A 13,834-nucleotide genomic window follows, 5' to 3' on the forward strand; every position below is an offset into this window, starting at 1 on the left:
TGTGGGTTCGATTACAGGCTCAAGATGGCCAGAAACAAATAACTTTCTGAAACTCGTCAGTCTATTCTTGTTCAGAGAAATGAAGGCTATTCCATACGAAAAATTGCCAAGGTACTGAAGATCTCGTTCAACGCTGTGTACAACTCCTTTCACAGAACAGCTCAAAGTGGCTCTAACCAGAATAGAAAGAGGACTGGGAGGCCCAGGTGCACAACTGAGCGAGAGGACAAGTACATTAGAGTGTCTAGTTTGAGAAACAGACGCCTCACAAGTCCTCAACTTGCAAAACACCAGTCTCAATGTCAACAGTGAAGAGGCGACTCTGGGATGCTGGCCTTCTAGGTAGAAGAACCTCAGGCTCCACATGGTATTGTCTCTAAGACAAAACATATACTAAATAAATAAAGCACAAACCTCAATGTTTTTACAGTGACCAGACTGTACAAATTTACCTAGGTAGGCAGACAGTACCTAGCTACAGCCATGTCTAACAGGCATGCTTTAGGCAAATATTTGTCTAGTAAAACCAACTAATCAGTTTAAGAGATTTACAATACAACATTTTTATATTATTGTTTCCCCTCACTGTTAGTAAACTTAGCTAGCTTGCTGGATTGCCAATAATTGTTATTTGCATCTTTTTGAAATCCTACCTTGTGTCATGCCTGTAATGTTGTCAGATTGGTTATGATTATGATAGTGGATGCATTTAAATGTCAACTTTTGTAAAATTTTGTTACATAGCTAGCTAGAGAGTAAAATGGTTTACAGTTGCTGATTTTACTCATTTGCTAACAAGTTTAGAGGTTTTACAATCGAGGAACAATAGATCTTCGATTGTAAAACATCTTATATTTTTAGTCATATAGATGTCTACCAGTAGCTGTTTAGCTAACTTAGCTAGCTAGCTACCTAGCTAACTAGCTACATAAGTTAGCAAAGAGAAAAACGTACCCCCACTTTAACACAGTAGGATGTTAGCCAGCAATACACAATATGGGTTTCAATAAATAAACTAAAGTTAACTAACTACCGTATCTGTCATCTGCCCTCTTGGTGCTGGCATCAGCTGTAGCTGAGTTCTAGCTAAATTCAAAGCTTTGTTTCGAATACTCTTAGCTATATTCCGATTGAAACATACATGGTTGAATGTCCCCATTTTGCTAGCTAATAAAACATTTTTTTAAATGCTTCAAACTCAAATTCGTGTTGATGAGAGGATTCACTTGAAGCCATTGAGGTCTGGTCAGTTCTTTCAGTTTTGCCCAGAGGATTTTGTTATGTCTCCGCCACTCTTTCAAAAAAGCCTGCTTTGGGCAGAGACTAGGTCAGAGCAGGAAGCACCACCCCACACGAGTTGTAGTATTTCAGAGATTGGAAAGAATGTGTCACCTTGTATACTTAGCAATGACTCTGCCGATAGGAACATCGCTGAAAGACGTCCAATGGCTCGATCAAATGTAACAGTATAACTTTAGTCCGTCCCCTCGCCCCGACCCGGGCGCGAACCAGGGACCCTCTGCAGAGCAAGGGGAACCACTACTTCAAGGTCTCAAAGCGAGTGACGTCACCGTTTGAAAGGCTATTAGCGCGCACCACCGCTAACTAGCTAGCCATTTCACATCGGTTACACAAACAAGGACAACCATATCTACACAAACTGCATAGTGCAATCGGTATAACATAAAAGCTTAGCGAAATGCCACAAAGCAGGACTACATTTATTTTCAGATCTCGCAACCCCCTCTCAATACACCGGAAGTCATCATAGGATGTATCGTTCGGCACGTGAAGCCCTATTCACGGCCAATTATGTGTGAAACACATCTCACTGACCTAGAAATCCCTCAGACATGATCAAAACAAACCTAGGGTTCCCCAGGGTGAAGTTCCCCTTTAAGTTTGGCATTGATACCTTAAAAAAATAAGGAAACTATTAACAATTCACTTAAAAATCTAAAAGTACCCGGAAGCAAAGTCATTAATATCTGTCGGGTGATTTGTTGATGATTCTTCGGTGAGTGTCGTCACTCTTAGCCCTTACCAAAACACAAATAATGGTGGACAGTTTCTCTCGCTTTTAATCTGAAAGCCATAGTAATGACAGTTAAAATTAAATTAAAAATCTAACATACCCGTGCATCAATAATATTGAGGGCGTTAGCTAGACTGCTTGTAGACTCGGGAGATCATGTAGGCTTCAGGAGCCAGCGGGTTAGATGATTCCACTATGGGTAACAACAACTAGCAACTAGAGCTGAACCGATGGACATGGGGCCATGACATTTTTTATCTGTGTGCATATAAAGTCACTGCAACCATAGATGGCTGCACCAGACCAGTTGATGCCACTATAGATGTCATTGGCACCAGTGGCACCATAGAAAACTAGGGCAATAATGCTGCAGTCATAACCAAGTGGGAGGTGTGTATTTAGCAGTTGGGAAGTCGTAAATACCAATTGGACGCCTTCATGCTATTTGAACCTGTTGAGAAACGCTGATTGGCTAATGGCCAACAAGCTGCGTAAACCATCAATTAAAAGTACATGTTTGTAAACAATACATATTCATGGATGCTTTTTTTAAATGATGTTTTGTTGTTGCATTTAACTGCCAAAAATGCTGTTATCAAGGTCATTTCCTTAGTAGGTGACATCAGCGGTCATCATGTGGGAGAAGTGGGAGCTCAGGATGATAGATGAGTCAGAGACGGAAGAGGAAGCCAGACATTCCACTCGCTGTTTTTTTCTGGTTCAATGAAAGTCAATTAACTAAGTAGACCAGACTCAGCTGCTATTGCATTGGTGTCTATGGGAGGCCCACCCCATTAAGTAGACTGGAACTGACAATTTTTTTCAATGGTAAACAGCCTGAGTGAACCATCTTCATTTACCCACAATCTTTGGACGATGTTCCCACTAGTAATTACCAGTTGGAGAGAAGTTCAAGTAAATTTGTCCCAGTCGTATGTTGTAAATTCCCACTTGGTTAAAGAGATACTCCGGGATTCTGAAAATGAGGCCATTTAACTACTTCCCCAGAGTCAGATGAAGTAATGGATACCATTTTTGTGTCTCTGTGTCCAGTATGAAGGAAGTTAGATGTAGTTTCGCGAGCCAATGCTAACTAGCTTTAGCGCAATGACTGGAAGTCATAGCACTAACGCTAGTTAGCAATTGCGCTAGCAGTAGTTAGCAACTTCCTTCAAACTGTGTCATAAAAATGCTGAGGAAGTAGATAGAGGGCATCGTTGCTAAAATCCCGAAGTATCCCTTTAAGAGCGCAACCTAACTATTGATCAAGTGGACTTTGTCTTATGCTAAATTAATGTTAGATTTCAATTATGCAGACGAACAATTGGAAATATTGTGATTAGTATATCTGTATAATCACATATTGTTGCCCTATTATGTGGTCTGAACGTAGTGAAAAGTCAATATTTTATTCTGTAAAATGATAAAGCAGTCAGTGCAGTCAGCGTATAACAGCTGCTAGAGTGTATTGACGTGTTCTGGAATGCTAACACAGAGTGTATCAACTAATTTAAACCAACATGGTAAGGCTTTCACTGATTGCAAATAAAGGAAAATAGTTCCTACATGATAGAGTGCTTGCTTTGTTATGTGTTATCCACCTGAATGTACTCAGACATAACATTGGGCGGATATTGTATGCGTTGGGGGGACGGTTGGGTGAAATGAGCGGCTCACAGGAAATCCCCCACAGTGGGTTGACGGAGGCTGAAGAAGGCTGTGGGAGCAGGGCTGGGAGGGAGAGGATGTGTGCGTGAGTGTGGTGTGTGCGTGCGTGCGTGCGTGCGTGTCTGTCTGTCTGCTCCTATCAGGCTCCTATTACTGGGGCTTAGACATTGAGCCAATGAGCAAGACATTTAAGAAGGGCTCAGAAAAGAAGCAGGAGCTTATTAGGATCAGGAGCTTATTTTATTTTTTAAACGACAACCCATCCTTAACCCTCAATTTTCAGACTATGGGATAGGAAGAATAGAGGAAGCATGGGTGAAGAAAAGCCTATGGGATTGTCATAATATACTGGATATTAAAAAAATGGAGTATGTAATCAATATGGATGCATGTGGTCCACTGTTCGTACTGTATGTGTGACCACCACTATTTGGTCTTATGTTGCAACATTCGTTTTTTTACATTGGATAAAAGTAGAGACTTAAAGCTACAAAATGGCATATCATACAATGCAGTTGAGGAACAATGGGAAAGTAATTCTGCTTTGGAAGTTGATAAACTTTTGAGAAAATTGCCTTTGAATGTTTTGGTACACCTAGTGGAGAGCTCCTCTTCGTCTAGACCTATTCAGCATCGTTCACACCCTCTTAAGCCTTAGCCCCACCCATCTCTTTAAGGATTCACATGAGGCCATGTGCTAAACAGAGTGAATAAGGTAGTGTAGTAAACAAGAGTTCAAGACTAAAAGTGGTGAAAGTAGTAGCCTACAAAAGAAAAACTCCAGGTAAAAATACACTATCTAGTCCTTCGCCTATACCCTAATCTGAATTTGGTGCAGGTCATGTTGTTCTTCACATTGCCTTCTCTGGTAAACAAACACTATATCAAATAAAATCTAAATGTATTTGTCACATGCACAGGATACAGAACGTGTAAACGGTACAGTGAAATGGTTACTTGCATATTTGCATAGTAGCAATATCAAAAATAGAAAGTGTCCAGACAAAAATATTTTATTAGATGACGCTTACCCAGACACACGTCTAAATTGATGAGTCATGTGAAAGAAATGCTATAACCACCCCCCAGACACATCTAGCTAAGTGGATGGGTCACTATTGTCTAGACATGTAAACATGTTCATGAAATACAATAGATGGCCGTAATCACTCCGAGACACACCTGGCTAACTTGATGGGTCATGTAATCATCTGGTGAAGTGGAGTCTTTTGTTAGACATGTAGCTAGCTAGCTAGCTAAACAATTAACCATAATCCCTACCCATACAGCACTAGCTAACCAACATACATTAATTTCTGACAAAATTATAAACTTATAATATCTGAAAATATAGCTAGACTCTTACCCATATAGATGGATGAACGCTTCACGGCAGACTGGAACCAGTTTAACTAAGACGTCCTGTGTCGTTTCTGTTTTGTTTGTACAGCTTGTTTGTTTTCACACTGACCGTGTGCAGAAAGTAGTCCATCACAACTTTTTCCCACTGGTCTTTGTCGATAGCACCTGCTAAATTCAGGGCAGCAATGTTGTTGAGAGCAGTAGCAAAACTTTTGCAGTCCTCCATGGCTAAAGTTATCTTTAAAAAAAAGCCATGGTTGTAAGGATTATCTACACATACTGAGCAGCTCATGTTATAGACAGATGCATGTCACATGACAGATCAATACGAACTCATCTCTCAGCATGTCCAGCCCAGCCATTATCTCAGCCAATCATGGTGGGAGGGTTCCTTTCTTTTTCCGTGGCTAAACCAACTAGACTTTTAATTTAACAATTGTATTAGTATTTACAGATGGCATACACGTTTGCTATTAAGGCACATGAAAGTTCATATGTTCCAGAAGGCATTTCTGCCTCAAAACACATTTTGATCAAATAATAAAAAGCGTTCAAATGCCTCTCCTGTGAAGTAGTGACATGCGACATACACCTAGCTTCCTGAAACGCGCCACATTTATGCTTGGATTCACACCTCTTGCAGCTCAGCTTAAAGTAAGTGGTAAGGTGGGATAAGGTTGTACTGTTAGGTAGCATGATGTGCTGTATTGTATTTTCCCTTAATAAACAGTGTATTACACTTTTTTGTCATATGTGCGACAACGTGCCTTTTGAATATTGTGTAATGTTAGTAGTAGCGTAGTCAACAACAAAAAAATTATACTTTGAATTTGGAGGTTTTAACATATCCCTCTGGTGACCAAGTTAACTTTTTTTATGACATTTGTTCGTGGATATATAGTCTAAGATTGACTGATGTGGAATTTGTTATAGGAAATAATCATGGCCAGCTGGTCTTGTTAGCATAGGGCTAAGTGTGTTAGGTTATCTCATGGGAAAAGCTTACTTGTAGCGTTATATCACTTGCAACTACGTAGATGATTTTAATTGGCTGATGAAGATTTTGAGACATAAAACATTTTTCAAGAGTTCGCAAGTATGAACTCTTGGTTTTCTGTTGATTGGTCTTAAATAAACAGAGTCCAGAGTCATCCAAATTCTCACATCCCCCTCCTCCCACTCCAAAGAGCCCTGACGATCAACGGAATACAACCCCAGAATGTTCCCAGAGTTCCATGCTTCTGCTCTCTAATTTAACGTTCCATGGAGCGATTGGAGGAATCTCCTGCTGTCCGACCTTGCTCAATGACCAGCGACCTCATCCCAGATAGGAATACATGCTATGCAAATTCATAATAATATCCTGGACTTATAGAGAAATAGAATGTGTGTGTGAGGTTGCGCCTGCCTGCGTACGGTATGTTCCTGTGTGTGTGTTTGTGTGTGGTGCACGCATGTGTGTGTAGTGGCGAGGGGTGGCCTAAGAACTTGGCCTGTCACCAAGCACGTTCCCACATGGCCGCTGTAAACAACTTAAAGGTCCCACACAGTCATCCTATTTCCCAAGTAAAAATAGCCTTTGAATGGCCAAAACATCACCCATAATATTTTTACGCTATTAATATGGTCCAAATTGAATACATTTGACTTTTTCTCTCATCTCTAACTATCAGGAAGCCTGAAATAACAGGCTGAGTTGGCGGGGAGCTTATATTTATGAGCTCACCTTAACTGAGCTCTTTGAAATGCCCCTGTGGTCATTGCCAGGTAAGAAGGTAAACAATGGGCCACATGTCATTCTGAGCCTAAATAGCATGCCTCAACCCATTTTATCTGCAAAATGCTCTCATGGTCAACAGAGCTGTTCATGGACTGTTGGATATCAGACAAACATTTTGATTATTTTGTAACTAATTACAGAATACAGTTAACTGATACACTTCTTCACAATATGTTGTAAAGCCTGAATCATCTTAGAAGCTTAGATATAAGGGAATGTACACGAAAACAGCATACAATAAGTGTACCGGACAATTAGCATTAGAAATGACAATATGTTCGTAATTGTGTATATTGATCAGACATTTATTAAATATTTTACGATAGACCAGCATAGCCAAAATATTGAGCAACATGAACAAACGAGAAATAAAGGTGAGAAATAATTTGACATAAAAAATTAAAACTTCAGCCATAAGCCTAATATAGTCACCCGGCCGCAATACAGTGTCCCGGGACCTATTTATTTGTACAATTTGTAACACTCATCACCTGTCCGAATGCTTGAATAAAAAAACTAGACAAAGTAACTCCCGAGATGCGCAGTGGTCTAAGGCACTGCAGTGCTAGAGGCGTCACTACAGACCCTGGTTCGATCCCGGGCTGTATCACAACCGGCCGTGATCGAGAGTCCCGTAGGCTGGTGCACAATTGGCCCAGCGTCGTCTGGGTTAGGGGAGGGTTTGGCCGTGGTAGACTGTACTTGTAAATGAGAATTTGTTCTTAATAACTGACTTGCCTAGTTAAAAAAAGGTATAAAAAAAACTATGTGATATCATACAGTAAAAGTGAATTTAGGAAATGCAACAACTACAGAGACTGATGGGGAGGGGAGAGGAGGAGGACCCATCAGGTTTCAGTCACCCCCAAGAATGAAGTGGGAGACAAATCCATTTCCTCCTTCTAGTCAGGCCTCGCACAGCTTCCCCACATACTTCGCTGGAGCATTTTACTGTTAGTCTACACCTGATGTTTATGAAGCATGGGACAAATAAAATGTGTTGTGATTTTATCAAGGGTGATCTCGTTGAAGAGGAGATCCAGGAGCCTGTCAACATAGCCTGTAATGTTTTTGAAAAGGGAAATGTTAGTTAAGTGGGAAGTGAATTTAACTTCCTTTTATTTAAAGATGAGATGATGCTTCAATTCGTTGATGTAGTGATCTACTCATTCTACAATGTGTTTCCTTGAGTTTTTGATGTATTCAATTTTAAATATGCAATATTTGGTTCTGTACTTTTTTGTGAAACTTTTCAATGTTTCTAATTAGACTTTTTTTGTGCCTGAAATGCTCAATTAATGCAGATTTGAAATGAATAACTATGACTTACAGTATGATGGGTCTGTCTTCACAGGCTTCACAGCATTTCCCACCTTCTTTGCCTTGGGAAAGATGATTTTGTATCACATCATTCCTGCTGCAGTTGCCTGGGTAGCTGTGCAGACAGAGAGATGTTGATTTTTCTAAAATGTCTATCATTACAGCTTGATGAAATTGGAAAGACAAAAGATGGAAAGTGAAATAATATTCCCCCTCATCATCATGATTAGTCCCAATGACACAAGCTACATCAACTGTTTTTTTTTTAACACACAATGGAATGGCAAAATATGATTTTCAGGGGTAAATTACAAATACTACACACACACACACACAACCCCTTTTGTGGACAACATTCTTTTGTGTCAGCTGTGTGCTGGCAGCTCTAAGACTCAATGTTGGAGTCTTAGGGATGAAGGAACAAAAACCATATAGTGACTATCAGGTGTGTTACAGAAAATATACATTTCACAAGTCAAAGCAGTCACAGCCACAGTTGCATTATCTAACATGATCCCCCCCCAAAATGTTGGCTACTGTGTCACACTCATCAAACTCTGATACTTACATTATGGTCAGTGCTTGCAAGATCCACTGTCAATGATGCATCCGTCTTCAGGATTAGCTTCCTGGCAAGACCCATCGAATGTTCTCCTGGCAAGACCCATCGAATGTTCTCCCCAAATTGATAAAGCAACTTCACTCGAAATGTGCACTGCACACGCGTGCCATGATCGTAATTTTCAGTCATCCTGTCCACCGTAAGCTAGCTAAGAAATGAAAAGCAACCACTGCTGTTGGATGTCTTCCTTCTTTGGGAAATAGTTTAAGGTTAATGTTACACTATGTAAGGTTCATTTTACACAAATTTTACACTAGTTACGACACAGTGTGCTTTTGCCGGCATGCTGGTAAGTAGCTTGCTACTGTAGCTAACAGTCATACCACAGATGAAAGGTTAGCAGTAACTTTGGTCGTACCTTCCGCTCAAGCTAGCTACTAGTAGCTAGCTTAAGGTTTGTAAACAAAGCCAAAGCAAAGCGTAGGGGCACATGAGATGACGGTTTTAAGGTGGTACATATTTAAATTAGTTCAGATAAGATGCTACCATTGCCGTATTAAATTTCCGGCTTTATGTGATGTTGCATAAAGCCGGAAGAAAATCCTTGACAATGCCTGCCTCCTAAATCCAAGTCTTTGACACGAGGGGAGGGGACCAGTAACTTTATGATCAAACGTTCTCAATGTACAGTACCAGCTACAGTCATTTTTCATCCTTAGGTCACTCTACTTTGAACTGGTTTCCACCAAATATCATCCAATTTGATTTAAAAAAACACTATGGATAAGTACAAACTCATTCACAATTCAGGTGCTCTACATACTTTCTAATGAAGATCTGCGTGATCTGGTTTAGTGCATGCGTTCACAACTGTCCCAAGTCAATGCATGTATACGGAATTTAAGTGATTTTTGGTTTGTTGTGGGTTATAAGAGGTAACTAATACAGTACCATACTGGACCAGACCTCTTAGAGAGAGGCCCAAGAGAACGGGATTGACAGCGAGCTCTACTCTGAAAACAACAGCAGTAAATAAAGATGCTTGTTTTCTTAGCCTCCCTCATCGGTCTGCACTGCTCTGTCCCTCACCGCAACGTGCCCAGCAGCACGAGTCCCCTCTCCACAACATGTTTTGTTTAATTTCCTCTGAGATGTTTTCTCTACAGCCGTGACGGTGGTAGTGGGCTCTTTACTGCTGTCAGTCAGTGAAGTCTGGTTTGGGCCCCTACCGGCCCCCGTAGACCCTACCAGACTCCACCAGCCCCAACAAGCCCCTATACAGGCCTCCACCAGCCCCTACTGGGCCCCACTGGACCCCACCTAAGGTACCATTTGGGACACAGCATCATGCTGATAAATCAGGGCAGTAATTCAATGGGTGAATATTATCATATATATGCCACTGTCTGGAGATGGAATTTATGGAACTGAAGGACCACTTAGATTTACTTCCAGATATTCATGAAAAAGCTTCTCAGACACTTTTCAACAGTTGGTAAATAAAATACATTTGCATCTGACTGAAAGTGCACTGAGACTTTCTCCAGTTTTGCATTTTGCCTCCAGCACCCCCTGCACCACTATTCTGTTTTGGGTGTGGGTAGATTATGATTTGTGCCTATTATGGCTTGTTAAATTGAATATGGCACCAACATGTATATTAATTGACCACAATATTTTATAATGTGTATTATCACATATTGAGCGTTGTTTTAATTGTTGGCTATATTAGCATATTATTAGCCTTATTGTAGTATTTCATTAAAACTGCTGGCCTGCTGTGTCTTGGATATTCGTTTGGAAAGGTGTCAATAAAATATGTTTAAAAATATATATATATACCTACCAATGGGTAACGCAAGGAAGAACGGCAGCCAACAAAGCGTAAACATGCCAACCACGACTCCCAACGTTTTCGCTGCTTTCTTCTCCCGGGAGAATTTCAGAAGTTTCACCGTCAGGGAGCTCCTTGCCTGGTTTGCACGGCCCTTCCCAGTGCTGCTGCTGTCATCCTGCACCTGAGATCCCTTGTGGATCCTGAGCGTGAGCTCACTCGTGTTCATCCTCTCCCTCATCACCCCGGCCTCCAAGTTCTTGGTGGTGCGTTTGGCGACTACATAAACCCTAAAATACATGGACAAGATAACCACCAGTGGTATATAGAAGGAACCGAGGGAGGAAAATAATGCGTAAAACGGTTCCTCGGTGATGAGGCACACAGTGTTGTCCGGCGACGGCGGCTGCTTCCACCCGAGGAGGGGTCCAATGGAGATGACCACCGAGAGCACCCACACCCCAAGCATGGCCAGCAGTGCCCGCTTCTCGGTTACTATGCTCGGATACTGCAGCGGGTGGCTCACCCCGATGTAACGGTCGATAGAAATTACGCACAGGCTCATGATGGACGCTGTGCAGCACAAAACATCCACTGCCGCCCAGATGTCACAGAAGATCCGGCCGAACACCCAGTAGTTAAGGATCTCCAGGGTGGCAGACACCGGCAGCACTGTGGTGCCCAGCAGCAGGTCAGCGATGGCCAGGTTTATAATGAAGTAGTTGGTCGGGGTCCGCAGGTGCCTATTGGTCATCACCGCCAGAATGACGAGGATGTTGCCCACAATGGCGAACACGATGAAAGCCCCCAGGACGAAGCCGAGCGGGATGGCACGGGTAAGGTCCACTTCACCAGGCGACTCTGACAACCACGGCGTCCCCACTGTTGTGTCGTATTGTTCCAATAAGGAATAATTTCCCCATAAATGTGCCGCATCATCAGTGGTCAGATTCATTTTGACTAAAGAGGTCCTCCATAGCAGGTTTCTAATCACATGGAGCTGTAGCACACGAAAACGAGCAACACCATGCCAAAATACATTTACTCAATTCGGCCAAATGTTGTTAGGCTATATGACTAGTGGAGAAGTTATCAAGGATTAAAATTCCATTTGCAAACCGGTGCGTTTTCAATTATGAAACCAATTGGATGAAATTGTATGATAATGGTTTTGTCACATCCGTCCACTTGCAGTACAGTCTCGCTTTCTTTGTTTCTCTGTTTTCCCCTTAACCGTCTGCTTGAAAAGTACGGAGGGGGCGGGTAGTCGTCCCTCTGTTTGCTCCCCGTCAAACCTCACTGATCTGCGCGCAATGCTGAATAGGCTACAGAGGCTCTCTCCTAAACACAGTTTGACTGTATGATTTGGCAGATATACTGGCAAACAAAAATGTATAGCTCAAGAATAACGCACTAGGAAAAGGACTCTGGCACCGCAGAAAACGCATGGATTTCTTTGTTGGTTTTGTGGCGAGGTTTATGCATGAAACTTTTCAGGGTTGACCCCCACCACTTCGGATAATGACCAAATTACCTGGTAAAAAAAATATATAGAGATGCTATATAGACAACAACCTCCTTATGTGACTGTGTACTTACTGCCTCTGCCAAGAGGTCTGAAGTTTAATGGCAGGTGGTAGTGCATTTGCAACTTAATTACAGGGTTGCTGGTTCAAGCTCTGCTCTGGCTGTTCCCTCTCAGTATTAACACATACTTTTTAATTTCCTTTTGGGTGGGTAGGCTTAAATTCATTCACACATTTGGCCCAATATGAGTAGAGGATATAAAACACGAGTAAGCTTTCATTCAAGGGTCAACCTAAAAACAAACAATTATACCTTTATGTCCATAATAAGAGCAGATACTGTTATGCAACAAATCCCTATTTTTGTCAAATAGTTTTTTTTCGAACAAATCACTCAGGACATTATCATGTCCATGCGTCTTATGTGTTGTCGACAGACCATTTTGTTGGGAATAGCTGTCTGATCTAAAAATGGTTTAGTTCAAATTTGTCTTGGGATCTATGTTTTCAGTAGGGATTATTCCCGCAATATCTCTATCTGCCAAGAAACTCCACAATATTCAGGTAATATGAACAATGTTCAGAAATAAATGATCTAAAAGTCTATCACTACATATCCTAAACTGGATTGTAGTGGTTGGTAGACTTTCCACTTGGCATCATGCTAGATTTAATATTTTGGACATAAAAAAAAGTGAAGTTTTGCCTGCTTTAGAACCCTGAGTGTTGCCAAGTGGAAAGTGCCTCAGGTGAGAACATGGGAGGAAAATGTCACATATTTTCGCCAAAGATTAACTTTTTAATAAGGGTTTAATAGAGCACTGCATGTGCCTCTTGATCTGTCACTTAGTTAAATGGAGCGGAAACGTTGTCGAGAGTTGAAGAGGATCAATGGCGGAGTTTGGCCTGTGTTTGAAACCATAGAAGACATGTATGCAATGCATAGATGTCAAAATGTATCCCATCAAGACTGATTGGTATCCTGATTGGTAACAGAAGCTGAATATATTTTTCAAACTGGTGAAGCATTAGCCTCTAGGGTGGCATAATGCAAGGATATGCATATTCTTGGTACCATTTGATAGGAAACACTTTGAGGTTTGTGGAAATGTGAAAGGAATGTAGTATAATATAACACAATAGATTTGGTAAAAGATAATACAAAGAAAAAACCAACCGTTCTTTTGTATTTTTTTTGTACCATCATCTTTGAAATGCAAGAGAAAGGCCATAATGTATTATTCCAGCCCAGGTGCAATTTAGATTTTGGCCACTAAACAGCAGCAGTGTATGTGCGAAGCTTTAGACTGATCCAATGAACCATTTCATTTCTGTTCAAAATTTTAGATCAAGACTGCCCAAATGTGCCTAATTTGTTTATTAATAACTTTTCATGTTAAAATTGTGCACAATTTTGTGCAAGATTTTTGTATTCTTTCACTGTAATAGCTACTGTAAATTGGACAGTGCAGTTAGATGAACAAGAATTTAAGCTTTCTGCCAATATAAGATACAGTTGAAGTTGGATGTTTACATACACCTTAGCTAAATACATTTAAACTCTGTTTTTCCACAATTCCTGACATTTAATCCGATTACAAATTCCCTGTTTTAGGTCAGTTAGGATCCCCACTTTATTTTAAGAACGTGAAATGTCAGAATAAAAGCAGAGAAAATGATTTATTTCAGCTTTTATTTCTTTCATCACATTCCCAGTGGGTCAGAAGTTTACATACACTCAATTAGT

General features: G+C 40.9%; 1 protein-coding gene and 1 long non-coding RNA gene across 2 annotated transcripts in view; both read right to left on the reverse strand.

Moving 5' to 3' along the window:
- The window catches only part of LOC139574085 (alpha-1A adrenergic receptor-like), a 38,614-nt gene extending 26,610 nt beyond the window's left edge, over window positions 1-12,004 (reverse strand). The window contains exon 1 of the mRNA XM_071398252.1: window positions 10,574-12,004. Within this exon, the coding sequence (XP_071254353.1) occupies window positions 10,574-11,516 (943 nt within the window). The 5' untranslated portion in view covers window positions 11,517-12,004. The remainder of the gene's footprint in view (window positions 1-10,573) is intronic.
- Window positions 7,179-9,509, reverse strand: LOC139574086 (uncharacterized). The gene is made up of 3 exons (XR_011674717.1): window positions 8,734-9,509; window positions 8,176-8,280; window positions 7,179-7,905 (listed from the first exon to the last, which is right to left on the reverse strand). It is a non-coding gene; the product is annotated as an uncharacterized lncRNA (long non-coding RNA).
- Window positions 12,005-13,834: the final 1,830 nt, after the last annotated feature.

The sequence above is a fragment of the Salvelinus alpinus genome, chromosome 4, assembly GCF_045679555.1.
Source record: "Salvelinus alpinus chromosome 4, SLU_Salpinus.1, whole genome shotgun sequence".
NCBI lineage: Eukaryota > Metazoa > Chordata > Actinopteri > Salmoniformes > Salmonidae > Salvelinus > Salvelinus alpinus.